Source organism: Danio aesculapii, chromosome 12 (genome assembly GCF_903798145.1).
Source record: "Danio aesculapii chromosome 12, fDanAes4.1, whole genome shotgun sequence".
Lineage (NCBI taxonomy): Eukaryota > Metazoa > Chordata > Actinopteri > Cypriniformes > Danionidae > Danio > Danio aesculapii.
In genome coordinates, this window is record NC_079446.1 from 40,045,362 (window position 1) to 40,064,479 (window position 19,118).

At 35.2% G+C, this 19,118-nt stretch overlaps 1 protein-coding gene across 1 annotated transcript; it reads left to right on the top strand.

Annotated features, from left to right (window-relative positions):
• Positions 1 to 822: 822 nt before the first annotated feature.
• On the top strand, positions 823 to 17,442 carry dnai2b (dynein, axonemal, intermediate chain 2b). Its single transcript, XM_056469831.1, has 12 exons — positions 823 to 1,005; positions 1,503 to 1,664; positions 3,788 to 3,915; positions 6,042 to 6,184; positions 6,266 to 6,379; positions 6,675 to 6,814; positions 8,029 to 8,151; positions 8,246 to 8,469; positions 10,656 to 10,791; positions 10,893 to 11,039; positions 13,309 to 13,533; positions 16,917 to 17,442. Exons 1-12 carry the CDS (start codon positions 823 to 825, stop codon positions 17,004 to 17,006), a joined length of 1,815 nt encoding a protein of 604 aa, XP_056325806.1. The 3' UTR covers positions 17,007 to 17,442.
• The last annotated feature ends 1,676 nt before the right edge of the window (positions 17,443 to 19,118 follow it).

A 19,118-nucleotide genomic window follows, 5' to 3' on the forward strand; every position in this document is an offset into this window, starting at 1 on the left:
GCAAGATTTTAAAAATGTATTATAATTATATTATTTGCTCTTGGGTAAAACTCAGTGGTTTAAAATATAGAGCAAAGTATAAAGCAGGCTTTAAACTCTTTCTTATGAAGAGCAAGCAATGTAAGCTTGATTGAAAGCTGTGGGCCGAAAGTAAATAAAGCAAACTGTAGGAAGTTGCCGTGGGTAATTTTCTAATTTATTTCATGATATTTATAAATGAATAGAAAAAATTACTTCAACCATATTTACTAATGTCATAATTTTTTTGAAAATGTTTGTTATTTGAACAATAAAACCATAAAAAATATTTAGTTTACAGCCGAATACACAAGTCATGCTGAACCTGCCTTGATTTGCACGCTGATGTCTTCTGCTTTATTCCCTATTCGTTACGTGACAGTATGTACATTTAAAAAAAAATCTGTAACAATTAAACAAACAAACAAACAAAAGGTTACAATAAAATATAAATGAGAATCTGTTAAATGCATTCTCCAACCCTTCCCAATCATTTTTCCACTGGCGGGCCGAATCAAAGGATACAAAGGGCCAACTTTGGCCCGCGGGCCCTTGTTTGGGCACCTGTGTTATAAAGTTTTAATTTGATAGTTTGTTATTATTATTATTATTATTATTATTGTTATTAGTTGTCTGCACTGTGCATGGTATAACATTTTAATAAGATAGTTAATAATTTTTTTTTGTTGTTGTCTGCACTGTGGTTTTTAGAGAAAGTCTATTAATATATCATCAGATGACTCTGACCCACACGTTCAATACAAATGTATAATGAACTGCACTTTTTGCTTACCTTTAGCTAAAATGGAGATAGTGTACGTGTACACCAAAAAGCGCAGCGAGTTTGGTCGACAATGTAACTTTTCAGACCGTCCAGCTGAGCTGCATGTGGACATTCTGCCAGACACTTCCCTCGCTGCAAACTTCACAGTGAGAGATCCATGTAATGTGACCATACAGTGTGCAGGTGAAATGTCAGAGCATGAGGTGAGACATATCAACAAATACCACTATATATAATTACGATGTCAGGATTATTAGCCCTCCTGAATTATTAGTCCCCCTCTAAATATTTCCCCCAATCTTTGCAATGATGACAGTAATTAATATTTGACTAGATATTTTTCAATATACTAGTATTCAGCTTAAAGTGACATCTAAAGGCTTGGCTAGTTAGATTATTTAGGCAAATCGTTGTATAACAGTGGTTTGTTCTGTAGAAAATCGAAAACAAAATAATAATAATGACCTTAAAATGGTTTAATAGCTGTTATTCTAGCCGAAATAAATCAAATAAGACTTTCTCCAGAGGAAAAAATATCATCAGACATACTGTGAAAATCCCCTTGCTCTATTAAACATCATTTAGAAAATATATATATATAAAAAAACTAATTCTGATGAGGGCTAATAATTCTGACTTGAGCTGTTTTAGTTACACTGAATTAAAGTTGTAATTACCCCGTAAATCTTGTCCTGTTCAGGTGAACACGGAGCGCTTTGAATCTGAGTCACGAGGAATAAACCATGTGGAAGGAGGTTGGCCGAAAGATCTTAATCCAGATGACATGGAGGCCACCATGCGCTACAGGAAGAAAGTGGAGAAGGATGAACACTATCAGAACACCATTATGCAGATTGCTGGTGTGAGTAGCCTTTTGGGATCATAATGCAGCCCCAAATGATTTATTATTTGTCAGTTTAAGGAACAGTTTGCTCATAAATGATAATTCTGTCATCATTTACTCACTCTTCACTTGTCATAAACCTGTTTGAGTTTCTGTCAAACCCAAAAGAAGATATTTTGAGGAATGTTAGAAACTGTTAATCATTGACTTCCATAGTATTTGTTTTTCTTACTATAGAAGTCAATGGTTACCCATTTCTAACATGCTTCGAAATATCTTCTTTTGGATTCAACAGAAAAAAAGAGACTGCTTAAGGATGAGCACATTTTCATTTTTGGTGAACATTTTTCTCTTTCTACTTTGCTCTATATCATTCAAATTATTGTTTTTTTTTTTTTTTTTTTTCATTTCTTCATTAAAAACTGCCTGGGATATGGGCACGCCAAGTTTTTTTGATATGAACATTTTAGACTATGTGCTATTTAGTTTTAAAATACAGTGCATCCGGAAAAAGTATTCTTAGCGCTTCACTTTTCCTCCTTTTTTTGTTACAGCCTTGTTCCAAAATGGATTAAATTCATTTATTTCCTTACATTTCTACACACAATACCCCATAATGACAATGTGAAAAAATGTTTTTGGAAATTGTTGCAAAGTTATTACAATAAAACACCTGAAAAATCACATGTGCGCAAGTATTCACCGCCTTTGCCATGAAGCTCTAAATTGAGCTCAGGTACATTCTGTTTCCCCTGATCATTCTTGAGATGTTTCAGCAGCTTAATTGGAGTTCACCTGTGGTAAATTCAGTTGATTGAACATGATTTGAAAAGGCATACACCTGCCTATATAAGGTCCCAGGGTTGACAGTGCATGTCAACCTGCAAAGCACAAACCAAGCATGAAGACAAAGGAATTGTCTGTAAACCTCTGAGACAGGATTGTCTCGAGGCACAAGGCTGGGGAAGGTTATATTTATGCTGCTTTGAAAGTTCCAATGAACACAGTGACCTCCATTAACCGTAAGTGGAAGATGTTTGGAACCCCCAGGTCTCTTCCTAGAGTTGGCCGGCCAGTGATCATGGGAGAAGGACCTTAGTCAGGGAGGTGATCAATAACCCGATGGTCACTCTGTCTGAGCTCCAGCGTTCTTCTGTGGAGAGAGGAGAGCAGGACAACAACAATTCACCAATCAGGCCTGTATGGTAGAGTGGCCAGACAGAAGCCACTCCCCACCTGGAATTTGCCAAAAGGCATCTGAAGGACTCAGACAACAAGAAACAAAATTCTCTGGTCTAATGAGACTAAAATTGAGCTCTGGAGTGAATGCCAGCCGTTACGTTTGGAGAAAACCAGGCACTGCTCATCACCAGGCTAATACCATCCCTACAGTGAAGCATGGTGGTGGCAGCATTATGCTGTGGGTATGTTTTTCAGCAGCAGGAACTGGAGGACTAGCCAGGCTAGAGGGAAAGATATGTGTAGCAATGTACAGAGACATCCATTCAGAGTGCTCTTGACCTCAGACTGGGGCGATGGTTCATCTTCCAGCAATGACTCAAAACACACCATCAAAATATCAATGGAGTGGCTTCACAACAACTCGGTTAATGAATGGCCCAGCCAGAGGCCAGACCAAAATCCTATTGAACATCTCTAGAGAGATCTGAAAATGGCTGTACACCGTCGTTTCCCATCCAACCTGATAGAGCTCGAGAGGTACTGCAAAGAGGAATGGGCAAAAATTCCTAAAGACAGGTGTGGCAAGCTTGTGGAATCATATTCAAAAAGACTTGTGGCTGTAATTGCTGCCAAAGGTGCATCAACAAATTATTGAGCAAAGGTGTGAATACTTATGTAACAATGTGGAAAAAGTGAAGCGCTATGAATACTTTGTGGATGCACTGTTAGTATATCAATTATGCTGAATAACAAACATTATTTCACTCATATTTTTACTTTTTATTATTAGATTTCTTAAAGGAGATACTATCTTTTCTATGTATAAAAATCTGATGCAGACATACAAAATGGAAGTCTCATCTTTCACCCATCTATATATATAAGATGCTGGCCTTAGCTTTAACCCTATGTTGGGATTTTATTACATTAAAAATGATAGTTTTGACGACTTCTTGTAGCTCATGGAACACTGCATTAGGCAAAACAACGCCACTGACATCTATGAGGACTTTCTGGAGGACGAGGATGAGGAAGATGTGGAAGAATCAGAGGAACAACCATCAGCAAAGACAATCAATGTCTTCAGGTGAGCACAAAAGTATATCAACCCAGTTTTGTGAATGAACAAGACAGGGTTTTTCCTGCATAAGGAAATAATGAGGGGGCCACCTCTGCCAAATTTGTACCACCTTCACCTTTAGACAAAAGTCAGACAGACAGTCTCGGCTACTGACAGACCCCAAGTGATGCTCAAGCACTGCTTATGGATATAATGACATTTAAGATTTGTCTTTTTAAATAAGAAAATAAATAAGAAAAATAGTTTACTTGACAAGATTCACTCATTTTCTTTTCGGCTTAGTCCCTTTGTTAATCAGGGGTTGCCACAGCGGAATAAACTGCCAACTGATCCAGCATATGTTTCATGCAGCGGATGCCCTTCCAGCTGCAACCCATCACTGGGAAAAATCCATACACACTCATTCACACACATACACAATGGACAATTTAACTTACGCAATTCACCTATACCGCATGTTTTTGGACTTGTGGGGGAAACCGGAGCATCCAGAGGAAACCCACACGAACACAGGGACAACATGCAAACTCCACAAAGAAATGCCAACTGAGGGCTCGAACCAGCGACCTTCTTGCTGTGAGGTGATTGTGCCACCCACTGCGCCACCGTGCTGCCCACTTTACTTGATAAGATTACAAAAATAATATTGCAAAATGTATTTAAAATTTCATGATCGGCATACCACTTCTATTTGAGCCAGGATAAACTGTGAATAAGATGTCATCTTTTTACATCAATTTTTAAAAATATATATTTTGGGTGCTTTTGGGTACATTTTTGAATCTTTTGTCCATTATCTTTATACATCATCACCATTCCATTCCAAACATTATTAGAGAAATACTGATATAAAGAGGAGGGTAAAATTTGCTAATGATCTAATGATAAATAAAAGTTTATAAGGTTTTGCAATTTTTTGTTTTTTTGTTTTATTGTGTGCATCATTACATGATCACAGTAGCATATGTATCTAAATAAAAGTCCCACAAATGGTAGAGCCACAACTTTATTTTAAGAAGTTAAATACCGTGGAGAATGTAAGCATGACTGTTAAACATGCAATTATGAATAATTACTTTGTCTTAAAACTTGCCATCTCTTCTGGTTCATGTTTGAACACCAAATCAGCACATTAGACTGATTTCTGCAGGGTCATGTGACACTAATGGCTTCTCAGAATGATGAAAATGATGGCTGATGAATAAACATTAAACTATCTTTGTGACCTTAAACTATTGGTTGCCAATACAAATTAGGATGGAATTTAAACCAAAAAGATTATGATCATTTTTATTTAATTATTTAAATAAATAGGGCAAATTATGAAGTATGCTTTGAGAATAATTTTCTTTCTTTTTATTTATTTATTTTGTATATACATGGTTTTATTTAAATGATGTAGTTGCTTTTTAACATGGTACAGTGGTACTGGTACAGTACATGGTACTGTTGTAATTAAAGACTTCAAGTCTTTCTTTCTTTCTTTCTTTCTTTCTTTCTTTCTTTCTTTCTTTCTTTCTTTCTTTCTTTCTTTCTTTCTTTCTTTCTTTCTTTCTTTCTTTCTTTCTTTCTTTCTTTCTTTCTTTCTTTCTTTCTTAACCACTTTAAAATAAAAAAAGCCATTTTTGAAGTATTTATTTTTTTGAGAATAATTTTCTTTATTTTTCTTTCTTTATTTATTTTTGTATATAGATGTTTCTTTTTTAAGTGATGTAATTGCTTTTTAACTTGATACAGTGTTTGTACTGTTGTCGTTAGAGAAAAGTCAAAACCTTTCTTTCTTTCTTAAACTCATTTAAATAAATAAATTGTATGTATTTATGAAATATTTGTTGCTTAGAATAATTTTTTACTTTCTTTCTTTCTAACTCATTTAAATGAATAAAGCCATTTATGAAGTACTTATTGCTCAGATAATAATTTTATTTTTATTTTTGTATTTACATATTTGTCTTTATTTAAATAATGTGGTTGCTTTTTAACGTGGTACAGTGTTTGTACTGTTGTCATTAAAGAGTTAAAAGATTTTCTTTCTTTTTTCTTACTTTCTTACTTATATTAAAATAAAAAGTGCCATTTATTAAGTATTTTTTGATTTGAGAATCTTTTTTTTTTCTTTCTTTTTTTTCTAGAGACCCAAATGAAGTGAAGCGGACAGCCACAAGTTTGTCCTGGCACCCTGATGGCAACCATAAACTGGCAGTAGCTTACTCTTCCCTGGAGTTCCAGAGAGCACCCAATGACATGAGCTTCGACTCCTACATATGGGACATTGGTATATCATTAAACAAAACAACATTTTATTTAATGATACAAATGCATAGTTAGGGTACCAAGGAACTTTTTTTACTTTCAGAAAATCCCAATAAACCTGAGATGACTCTGAAACCTGTATGTCCGCTTGTTTGTCTGGAGTACAACCCGAAAGATTCACACATTCTCATTGGCGGCAGCTACAATGGACAAATTGGTGAGTTTTATCACACAATCTTTGGATACACAATTAATCTTGGCCTATCCAGCTACAGAAGAACATCTGAACTCTTTTAGCAGTGTAATTACATTTGCCTCAGTCTCTCTTGGCATTTTTAGTCCTCAATAAATTATGCTTAATTGAAAAAAGTACCTTTGACCTTTTCTGAATAATGTTTGCTAGATAAGGCACACATAGCTCTTTTGTAAAATCTAATGGCTGAACTCGTGTCCTTTGGATGCAAGGTTGAAATTAGTATGTACTTAATGTTTTATTTTTGCCTGATTGCCAGCATACTGGGACACTCGTAAAGGCAGCCAGCCAGTGGAGATGTCACCCATTGAATTCAGCCATAGAGATCCTGTCTACAAAGCCATCTGGCTGCAGTCAAAGACAGGCACGGACATCTTTTCTGCTTCTACAGATGGCCAGGTCTGTGTACAATCACACATAACTCTCATATAAAGAAAGGATCAGTATTTAATTGAGATTTATAGAGTGTTCTCAACTTATTGCTTAACCGTTCAATATTTTACTCACAATATGAACAAAACAACAACAAACAGATACAAACTGTCTTCGGTTAAGTGTTTGTGAAATCAAAATTTACAATGTTTATTCTGCTGGTGCACATTGTGATACTTAAAGTAATCCCCTTAACGTTAATCCACTGAAGATAAAATGGTTGTTTTTTAATCTTCAATCAAGGTATGAGCATTTGGTTTCGCATTTGGAGTGGTGGTCCTTCTCTGTTGACATCAGTTTAATGGCTTTAGCTGGGTTGCCAGGTTTTCACTACAAATGTAGCCAATGGCCAAACAAAATTAGCCCAATGGACATTCATACTATCCCAAAAACAAACCCAGTCCCTTAATCCCATATGGAAAAAGAAATATTTTACATGACTGTATGCATTATACAGGCTCATTCTCTATCTTTTCTTTGATGGAGTTGGAGAGCAGGGTGAGGAGAGGGGGTGAGGTGTTAGAGAGGGAGTTGGAGAGGATGATATTTGATTTGGATAGCGAAGGGACATTAACCTGCGGAATATAAAAATCGATTGCAGACACAGATCAAAAGTATCACAATTTCACTGGAAAACAGTGACTAAGTTTACATGGACATCAGTAATTGAATTATTTGCCTTAATCTGAAAAAGAGAAAATTATATGATTAAGACGTTTACATGAGTTGCATTTTGAATGTTCCTTTCATGATCCCGTTTTACATGTTATAGCACATAATTCGATTAATCTCATTGAGTCAACACGCTATTCACATTTCCTCTGGAGTTTCCTGTACTTTCGGCTGTTTCATTTTTAATTTGTCAACTTTAACTGCAGTTTGGCACTTTCACTTTCATTTAGGAACATTTCATGCATGACCATCATGATAAACGAGATATTGTATGTGAGTATGAACTGCTGGAAATGTGTTGTTTTAATAGAATTTCATACCGCATGCTGAATGAGAGAAAAAAAAAACTCAGCGTTTCGTGGTGTCTGTGGTGTACTGACTCAATAGGTGCAGAGAATAGTGTAGAGAATTTGCTGGAAAAGTCTGTATGTGTGAAATGGGGTTATTGAACAACATAACATACTAATACAGTCATCAGATATTAAACATGCTCATGCATCTGACTCCAGGTCCTGTGGTGGGACATTCGCAAGATGAGTGAGCCCACCGAGAGACTCGTGATGGACCCCACTAAGAAGGGCAACATTGATAATTCACTTGGTGCAATCTCACTGGAGTTTGAGACAACTATGGTGAGATCAGGTTTTATTATTTGTCCCATTCAAAAAAGAAAGAGAAATGATGAGAAATTCACCATGATTAGTTTTTTTTTTTTTTTTACACAAGCCCACTAAGTTCATGGTGGGCACAGAGCAGGGTCTTGTGATTTCGTGCAATCGCAAAGCAAAAACTCCAGCTGAGAAGATCGTATGCACATACAGCAGACATCATGGACCCATTTATGCCCTGCAGAGGAACCCATTTTTTCCAAAGAACTTCCTGACTGTGGGTGACTGGACAGCACGCATCTGGTCAGAGGACATCAAAGAGTCCTCCATCATGTGGACTAAGTAAGTAATTCTTTGTTTTGTTTTTGGAAAATCACCAAATCAATCAATCAATCAATCAATCAATCTATCTATCTATCTATCTATCTATCTATCTATCTATCTATCTATCTATCTATCTATCTATCTATCTATCTATCTATCATCTGAAAAATCAATCAGTCAACTAACCAATCAATCAGCAAATCAATCAATCAACCAACCAACTAACCAACCAATCAATTATCCAACCAATTATTTAACCAACCAACCAACCATCCAACCAACCAACCAACCAACCAACCAACCAACCAACCAACCAACCAACCAATCACGCAACCAATCAATCAAATCAATCAACCAACCAATCAACCAATCAACCAACCAACCAACCAACCAACCAACCAACCAACCAACCAACCAAATCAAGTCAAATCAAATCAAATCAAATCAAATCAAATCAAATCAACCAACCAACCAACCACCCAACCAACCAACCAACCAACCAACTCAATCAAATCAATCAATCAATCAATCAACCAATCAATCAATCAATCAATCAATCAATCAATCAATCAACCAACCAACCAACCAACCAACCAACCAACCCAATACAACCCAATACAACACATTACAATACAATACATTTTGGCTCCCACTTTATATTAAGTGACCTTAACTAATCTATACTTTCACTGAAATGTACTTATTATTAATAATATTACTTGTTATTAGTTTCTGTACTTACACCTTTAATTACATTATTGACCTTCCCTTACACGTTAACCCACCTTTAAGCCTACCCATACCACCAAAACTGTCCCTAACTCTACCCATATCCCACCTCGTGAGCACCAGAAGTTTTCTTCAATACATTATGAACACAAAAAGTACATTTTATTTACATTTTGGCATACATACATAGTAGTTAAGGACACTTAATATAAAGTGAGACCCATTTTTGTTCTTTTAAACTGTTTATAAAATATACCCTTAAAAAATATGATAGTATATGTAAAAATGTTACGCAATACAGTTATTTTCAGCATTGACCATAACTATAAATGTTACTTAAGCACTGAAACTGAATATTAGAGTGATTTCTGAAGGATTGGATTGTGACACTGAAAACTACAGAAAATTTATCAGATCAATAAATTGCATATAAAAAAATGTACAAAAATATTACAAAATTTACAAAAATAACTTTTTTTTTGTTTTACAATATTTCATACTACATTTTTTTTTGCAGCATTTTCAATCAAATAAAAGCAGTCTTGCTGAACATTATGCTGTGTGTCCACCAAAGCATTTTTTCTCCAGATGATTATTTTGTTTTTGTCAATGGTCGTGTCATTTTTTCAGTGCCCGCACTGTAGGGACATTTTATGGTCAGTGCTGAGTGCTCTGCGTTTTTTCAACCATTAAAAATTATAAAATGCAGCACCTATTAGTGTCTTAGAGCTCGCTGTCAAATCACAGAGGAGAACTACTGCATATCGTGCAACTGACACCACCACAACAGCTTGTAACAGCAACTGACTAATAATAAAGCTGTGTTGCTAAAATGCTAACATTTGAGGGTATTTGTTTTTTTTTTAACCGCGTTCGCATTTTTGCACCGCAAAATGCTTCGGTGGACACCAGCCTTGTGTCCACGGGGTCTTAAAAAATATTAAACGTTGATAAGTCAATTTAGAGAAATTTAAGGCCCTTAAAAAGTATTTAAAAGTCTTGAATGCTATTTTATAAGGTGTTAAATTTTGCATCAGCATGATAAAGCTTGTCTGAATTTAATCTGGGAATATTGGGATGCTGTGTAGCTAATGAAATTAATCAAATCCTGCTAGATTTGACATCACACTGCTTTGTTTGCTGCCGTAAACCGGGCACAACATTATTTCTGCTGTTCTATATGCATCACCTGCTGGATTAGCTTTTTTATATGAATAACGTTTTAATTTAGGATTATTTTCTTACAGTCAGTATTTATTAAATATGCTGTAAATTAAAATGTCGCCAATGTTACCGGTTGAAACCTAAAGTGGTAATGAGGTCTTAAAATGCATGAAAAGAGTCTTAAAAAGGTCTTAAAAGGTATTGAATTTCTGATTCCTGTATATACTCTCCTTTTTTAAATATGTAAATACACATTATTGATGCCAGCTTTAGATGTTTGTTGTGCTTTTTTTTTAAATCCATTTCTACAGATATCACATTGCCCATCTGTTAGATGGCTGTTGGAGTCCAGTCAGACCCTCAGTCTTCTTTACAGTAAAGATGGACGGCACCTTGGACGTGTGGGACATCTTGTTTAAACAGAACGACCCCACTCTCTGCCTCAAAGTATGTGCTCTCTGTCTCCTCATCAAACTCGTATCACTGTCCAACATTTCAGCTTTACCTTGAAGAAATGTTCACTATATTTGTGTGTTTTTTACTCACAGGTGTGTGATGAAGCTCTGTACAGCATCAAGGTTCAAGATAACGGCCGTTTCCTGGCCTGTGGCTCTCAGTTGGGAACCACCACTCTTTTGGAGATTTCAGCAGGCCTGTGTTCACTGCAGAAGAATGAGAAAGCCCTGGTCTCAGAGGTGATGTACAGTATATTCACACGTGAACATGCATTAAAACAATGTACTATTTGGCCACTTTATTAGGTACAAGAAATCTTCTCCCACAGAACTGTTTCTTATGAAGGGGCGATCTAAAAAGCAAGGCTGGCCAATCTAATGTTTTGAGTTGTTTGTGTGAGGGCATATTATAGAAAAAAAGTTAAAAGAACACTTATTATTAATTCTCTGTATAAAGCATTATGTGTAAAATGTTTATTTTTGTTTTGTTTTCATTTAATAAAATACTGATAATATGAAGTTTGAAATAATAAATTTTCAGACATTAAATATTGGGGGAAAATATGTCAGCATATAAAATGTGTATACAAAAAATATATATTTAATATGGGATTTTTTTTCATCCATTGTAATAAACTATATGCTAAATGATAATATTACTATTAGAAAAATGTACACCTTATCAGTATTTTATAAAATGTAAAATATTATATATATTATATTATATATTATATTTTATAAAATACTGATAAGGTGTCAATTTATTCATATATATATATATATATATATATATATATATATATATATATATATATATATATATATATATATATATATATATATATATATATATATATATATATATGAAAAGTTCAGAAAACCCTCTAAATTCATCAGACCTCTTTTCTTGTAAATGAGCATTTTCTATCAGGCTCCTCTGATTAGGTTCAGAAGTTTCATTTAATATGTATTGATAATGTTATTAGCTAGTAAATAAAATACCTTTTATCAAAAATGTCACTTTAGACATTTTTTTGGTTTTTAATAAGGTAGATTATCTTTTGCATCAAAACCAGCTAAATCCACTTCTGCTTTTTTTGCAAAAACCTCTAAATCCACCTATTGGGACAAGGCCGTGTAATTAGTTGAAAAATTACAAAAGATGCAATTAGTAATTATTTTACCAAACATAAAACACATTACACAAACCACCTAAAATACATAAATCTGTCAAGTAAGTGGCGGTTCATTCCACTGTGATAAACCAGAGAAAAAAGCAGAAGGAAAATGAATGAATGAAATTTGTCAAGTAAGTGCATCAATCAATAACATTAAAACTGACATTTATTAAATCTTAACAATCAGTTGTCATTTCTGATATTTGGGATTTAGATTTAATATGAGTAGAGCAATGTAAACATTGTAAACTAAGCTTGGTAGATTGAAATAATAAAGTGTAAAACTTATAAGAGGTATAGGTAATATGAAATAATATATAAGTATTGTATAGTTTTACACATTATATTTATCTTTTAAATAATAGCTTCGATTAGCTAATAAAACACAAAGTAGGCCTGTTGGGCAAAAAGAGAATGTCTCTCAGACAATTTTAGAAGCTCCCATTCATTCATTCTCACCATACTTAAGGTCTTGGTCTCGTTTATCCTCATAGCATCCACGTGGGATAAAAGAATGACATCTTAACTTCAGTTGAATTCAATGCAGTTGTCGTTTAATGTATAGTAAATCGGACTCATTCAAAGTACCGTCTCTGCTCAAAAAATCGTTATGAATGCATGATACACTTCCGACTGTACAGTGTGTTTTCTTTTTCTTATAATGCACAGAGTTTTGAGGTAAGGGGGGTTTCATTTGCCATTCACTGACAGTCGGACAGGCTCATCCAGTTCATCAAACTCCGTCTTTTAAAATCGAAAGCGGAATAAAAAAAGTCTCCCTATAAAAGCCGGCGTTTCAGCACGCTGCTACATTAAAAACATATGATTCGATTTGCGCCTTCTGATTGGTTCTCGGGATATAGCGACTTTTGCTGTCAAAGGCAAACTGTTATTTCTAAATGCGCTGAATCTGGGATTTAGATGATTAGAATCAAATCTATTTGTTGATGGTGTACTACGTGCCTAAAACATTCACTCAGTGTTATTAGCTCGTTTTTGGCGGAAGTGGCGTTTAGCATCTGAACTCCTCATATCTATAAATAAAATTTTTACTCAAAACGCATACCAATTAATGAAAAATCCAGAGAATTGAGAGTAACTCTGAAAGTGTATCTTCTTCTTTTTTATTATATGTTTCTGTACTTATTTATTCACTTATTTATTTATTTATTTATTTATTTATTTATTTATTTATTCGTTTATTCGTTCGTTCATTCGTTTACTCACTCATTCATTTATTTATCCTTTTTTTACAATGAAAATTATATTCAAAAGGATACACTTATAAAGACAGTCATATGATTTTGAATTCTCCCCTTGTTTTTCTGCAGATGTTTGAGCGTGAGACGAAGCGGGAGAAGATTCTGGAGGCTCGACACAGAGAGATGCGTCTGAAGGAACGCAGCCGCTCAGAACAGAGCCGAGAGGACGAAATGAAGGAGACGGATGGCGAGGAGAACGCAGAGGAGCTGGTGGCCCGTGCAGAGAAAGACTTCTTCCACATCATAGAAAACGAGAGGATGAAAGAGAGGAATGAGGAGAAAGACAGAGATCAGGTTCACGATCTTCTGCTCACACTGTTTACATTTATTCTGATGTTCTAAACGGCAGATCTGAGTTCTGGTTCTAGAATCGATTCCTTACTGTTTGGATGTTTTATTATAGCGAGAACACACGCTATTTTAACAAGGAGAAAAAAAAGAAAAAGGTGTACTTTTATTAAAAGCAACAAAAAGCTCTTCACTTCATGCAGCTTTAATGTTTTTTTATGTATTCAGAGTGGAGCTTAAAATCTTTCATATCACCACGGAAGTTTATTTGTTATTCTACATTGATGTATAACAAATCACTATTTATGTCGCTAGTCACCTCATACTTCAGTTTCTCATCACATCTTCCGACTAATTAGTGCTTTCTAGTATCTGATATGCCCCGCCCCCTTCAAAATGCTTTTCATTTGCGCTTGAGCTCAACCACTCTCATTGGCAGAGCTGTGTTAAAAACAAAATTATATTGGCTGTTTTTTTACTCTGTCTACTCTGAGCTACTCTGTCCCACCCGTCTTCATATTTCAGTTGCAATTACATCAAACATTTCAAAGCATTTCACAGGAACTTTAATCAAGAGAGGGTTGATATCAATGTTTGTTTGATGTCAATCACCTCATACTTCAGTTTCTCATCACATCTTCCTATCAATCAAATGCTTTCTAGTATCTGACATGCCCCGCCCCCTTCAAAACGCTTCTCTTTTGCTTTTAAGTTTGATGTGCTTGAGTTCAACCACAATGTTGTTGGCTGTTTTGTTGAAAAGAGGGGAGAGGGACTACTATGTCCCACCCTGTCTTCATATTTCAGTTGAAATGGCATCACACGTTGAACAAAAGTGCACATTTCAAAGCATTTCACTTGACATTTAAGCAAGAGGGAGTCAATATCAATATTTTTTAACGATAATCACCTCATCAGTTTTACATCACATTTTCCAACCAATCAAATGCATTCTAATATCTGACATGCCCCGCCCCCTTCAAAATGCTTTTCATTTGCTTTTCAATTTGATGCACTTGAGCTCAACCACTCTCACTGGCAGAGCAATGTTAAAAAACAATGCTATTGGCTGTTTTGTTTAAAAGGGGGAGGAGCTACTCTGTCCCGCCCTGTCTTCATGTTTCAGTTGAAAATTACATCACACATTAAAACAAAACTGCACATTTTAAAGCATTTTGCAAGACCTTTAAGCAAGAAAGTGTCAATGTCAATATTTTCTTGACGTCAATCACCTCCTACTTTAGTTTCTCATCACATCTTCCAACCAATCAAATGCATTCTAATATCTGACATGCTCGCCCCCTTCAAAACACTTCTCATTTGCTATTCAATTTTATGCGCTTGAGCTCAATCGCTCTCACTGTCAGAGCTGTGTTAAAAACAAAATGTTATTGGCTGTTTTGGGGGAGGAGCTACTCTACATCCCGCCCTGTCTTTGTGTTTCAGTTGAAATTACGTTAAATACTAAATAAAAACGCACATTTGAAAACATTTTGCAGGACATTTAAGCAAGAAAGAGTCGACATCAATATTTGTTGTTGTCAATCACACTATACTTCAGTTTCTCATCAAATCTTAAGACCAATCAAATGCTTTCTAATATCTGACATTAGGGGTGTAACGGATCACGGTTGATCCATGATCCGTATGGATCACAACCCACAGTTCGGACCACACACGTTGTGCGAATTAATAGCTTTTTTTGAACTAGTAGGTTAATCCAACATTTATAACAATTGCAGAGAGATTGCGTCATTCAAATTACGTGTATGAAAGCATTTTGGTTTCCCTGTAAAATATAATGATGATGGAAAAAGTTATGGTGTGGTAATTGTTTAGCCTGCATTAATACATTGTGTAACGCTGCAAAATTAAACATTAAAAGATCGTGATCTCAATTCAAACCCGCACAACTTGAACGATAAATGATTATTTGCATATGTTTATTAATCCTTCTAAGCACTGCAGTCAAGTCTGCGTTTGATCCAGGGAGATTCAGTTTTTACACTTTTTCAGTTAGTTACAAACAATTAAATAACACAGAAGTACTGGGAGAACAGGTTATAGTTCAGATAAACACTAATGTTTAAGATTAAAATAACCGTTTAATGGAACCTGACGCTAGTGAATGTTTGATGCTGGTGAAAGCAATTACATTGTGTAACCAATGGGTGGCGACAAACATCAAAATGGTGACAAAACATGACACAATCATCAAAATTATGTCACTGAATAGGTTTTCATGTGTGAATTGTTAAAAATAAATATGATATAGTGTACAAGATGTTAGATTTCTATATTTAGCGTTATCAGCAACAGTAGCAAAGATAATTTTTCCTATTGAACATTTTCCGTTTTTTTCTGCTGGTTCTTTTTTGATTTGTATTTTTATAAAAAATTACAGATTCTAAGTTATGTTTGTTAAAACCAGTAATTTTTGCAGTAATATTTTTGTATAAATGGAAAGCAAATGACATTTGTCTCCGCCCCTTTTTGCTGATCCGAAAAATGGTCTGATCCGTGACTCAAAAACCGTAGTGTGATCCGACCGTGAGATTTGTGATCCGTTACACCACTATCTGACATGCCCCGCCCCCTTCAAAACGTTTCTCATTTGCTTTTCAGTTTGATGCGCTTGAGCTCAATCACTTTCACAGTAATAATAAGAAAACGTTATTGACTGTTTTGTTAAAAAGGGGGAGGAGCTACTCTATGCCCCGCCCTGTCTTCATGTTTCAATTAAAATGGCATTAAACATCGAACAAAAATGCACATTTCAAAACATTTCACAGGAGCAAGAGAGTCGAATCAATGCTTGATTCAGTACAGTTCGAAAAAGCCTCTGAATCAAAGAATCAATTCTTTGTGGAATCGACTACCAGTCTTAAATATGACGTCTGAAATCTTTAACCCACTTCACTTCAGTGCTTTTTGGTGTGTGTGTGTGCGTCAAAACAGCTTGTCAAACAAAACTGCCCTCCTTTGTAAAGCTTAAACAAATCGTATCCCATGTTTGGACTGTTGCTTCAATAAGATAAGCTCTATATATAACCCTGATCGCTGTGGCCGACGCTCTCTATTGTGAAAGACAAAGCAGGAAAAATCAATAAAGTCTACTTTGTCTGTACCCAGAATGCTTTATGCTCGTCTGTGATTGGTTGAGGAGGCATCAGAGCATCACAAGTGTATTTCTGCAGGCCCGTTTACTCAAAGGCTCGTCTGATTTATGTTCTCGCCCTTTTCAGTGACTTTAGTTATTTGATAATAAAGAGGGGGTTATAATTAGGTTTGTTTTATTGTGTCTCGCATGACTTGTGCTTAAATCTGGAAGTGTATAGTTTGGGCTAGTTTCGGATTGGTCTAATTTTTTGTTTCTTATTTCCTTGCAGGAGAAAGGAGTGTGTGAAGAGAAAGATTTCCAGGAAGAGCACGAAACCAATGGCGTTTCTTCATTTGTAAGGACAGAAATCTCTCTGTAGATTGAGTTGCTCTCAAAGTCAGTTCATGTACCTTTCACAAACTACTTTTACTTCAATTATGTGATGTATTTCTGAATGAAACAACAAAAATCTAATTATTACAGCACAGGATTTATCATGAGCATGTAAGTTACACTATGAGTACTGTAAGCTGCACATTAAGGCCAGGAACATATTTAGAAAAATTAAGGTTAGTTAAGTACAGTAACTACACATTTGGTCAGAATTGGGTAATAGATATAAGGCATTTTGAAATATTTCCCAATTGCTGTTTAATGGAGAGACGATTTTTTTTAACACTCGCTCATTTATCAGGGGTCGCCACGGTGAAATGAACCGCCAATTACACTGGCATACATTTAATGCGGAGGATGCCCTTCCAGCTGCAACCTAGCTCTGGGAAACACCCATACACTATCTCATTCACTCACACACTACGGACAATTTTCATTCATTCATTCATTTCCTTTTCGGCTTAGTGCCTTTATTAATCTGGGTTCGCCACAGCGGAATGAGCGGATGCCCTTCCAGCCGCAACCCAAAACTGGGAAACACCCACACACTCTTGCACACGCTCACATACATACACTACGGCCAATTTAGCTTATTCAATTCACTTATAGCGCATGTCTTTGGACTGTGAGGGAAACCGAATCACCCGGAGGAAACCCACACAAACACTGGGATAGCATGCAAACTCCACACAGAAATGCCAAGTGGTCCAACCAGGGCTCGAATCAGCGACCTTCTTGCTTATGAGACGATTGTGCTATCCATTGCGCCACCGTGCTACCCTACGGACACTTTAGTTTATTCCAGCTGGGACTCGAACCAGTGACCTTCTTGCTGTGATGTGACAGTGCCAACCACATTTTTTTGTCTTTAATGACAGAACATCATATTTTACTAGTTATTTTGGAAGATACTAGTTTTCAGCTTAAAGTGCTATTTAAAGGCTTAAATAGGATAATTAGGTTAACTAGGCAAGCTCGAGTAATTAGGCAAGGCTCTGGACAACAGTTGCTTGTTTTGTAGCCACAGTCACAAAAAGAAAAAATCAGAATGGGCTAATAATAATGACCTTAATATAGCATTTGCATACTGCACTTTGCATTTGTTGGGCAGAATATATAATCATATTTGCAACTAACCTACAACATGTTTGACTGGCTGGTGTAAAATCTTTAAATCGACTGCACTTTGCATTTGTGATATAAATTAGATTAGACTCGAAATGTGCTTTAGTAAAGTAAATTGTGAACATTTGACTAGTGTTTATTTGTTTTTTTCTTATATGTGTCATATAGTGACGAACCAAAATAAAGTAGAGTTCATTCCTTGCAGGCACTGGATGTCAACATGACGTCATATTGACTTTGTACCCGAACGTCATGGGGAGGTTGGATTTTATTTGGAAATGACAATCAGGTTCATGTCAGAACCCGCCATCAGTGTCCAACGTCCAACCTAAAATCAACCAAACCTCAATGTCTAATCATGTTACACCTTGACGTTGTGTGGATGTTATCATATGACATCTGTCAGATGTTGGATTTTGGTCATTTTCCAACACAACCTAAAATCAACCAAATATCTATGGAGTTAATCTAGGGCCATATATACTTGCAAAATAAAAGGAAGTTTTGCAAACCAAAAAATAAAGTACTGAGCAAAAAAAATAAATAATTAAATGCAAATTTCCAAAAATCACAATTTAAGAATTTCATTTGCTAACAAAAATAAAGGACTGCAAAGGGAAAATTAAGTTTTGAAAAATAAAAATAAAATTTGCAAACAAAAAAACAACTGCAAATAAAAATCAAGCAGTGCAAAAAAATAAATAAATAAATAAAACTAAAATATTTACAATTAATATATATATATATATATATACAGTTGAAGTCAAAATTAGTAGCACCTAGTAATTAGTAGTCTTTTTTAAATATTTCCCAAATGTCCACAGTATGTCTGATAATATTTTTTCTTCTGGAGAAAGTCTTATTTGTTTTTTTCGGCTGGAATAAAAGCAGTTTAATTTTTTTTATGAACCATTTTAATTTCAAAATTATTAGCCCCCTTAAGCATTCATTCATTCATTTTCTTTTCGGCTTA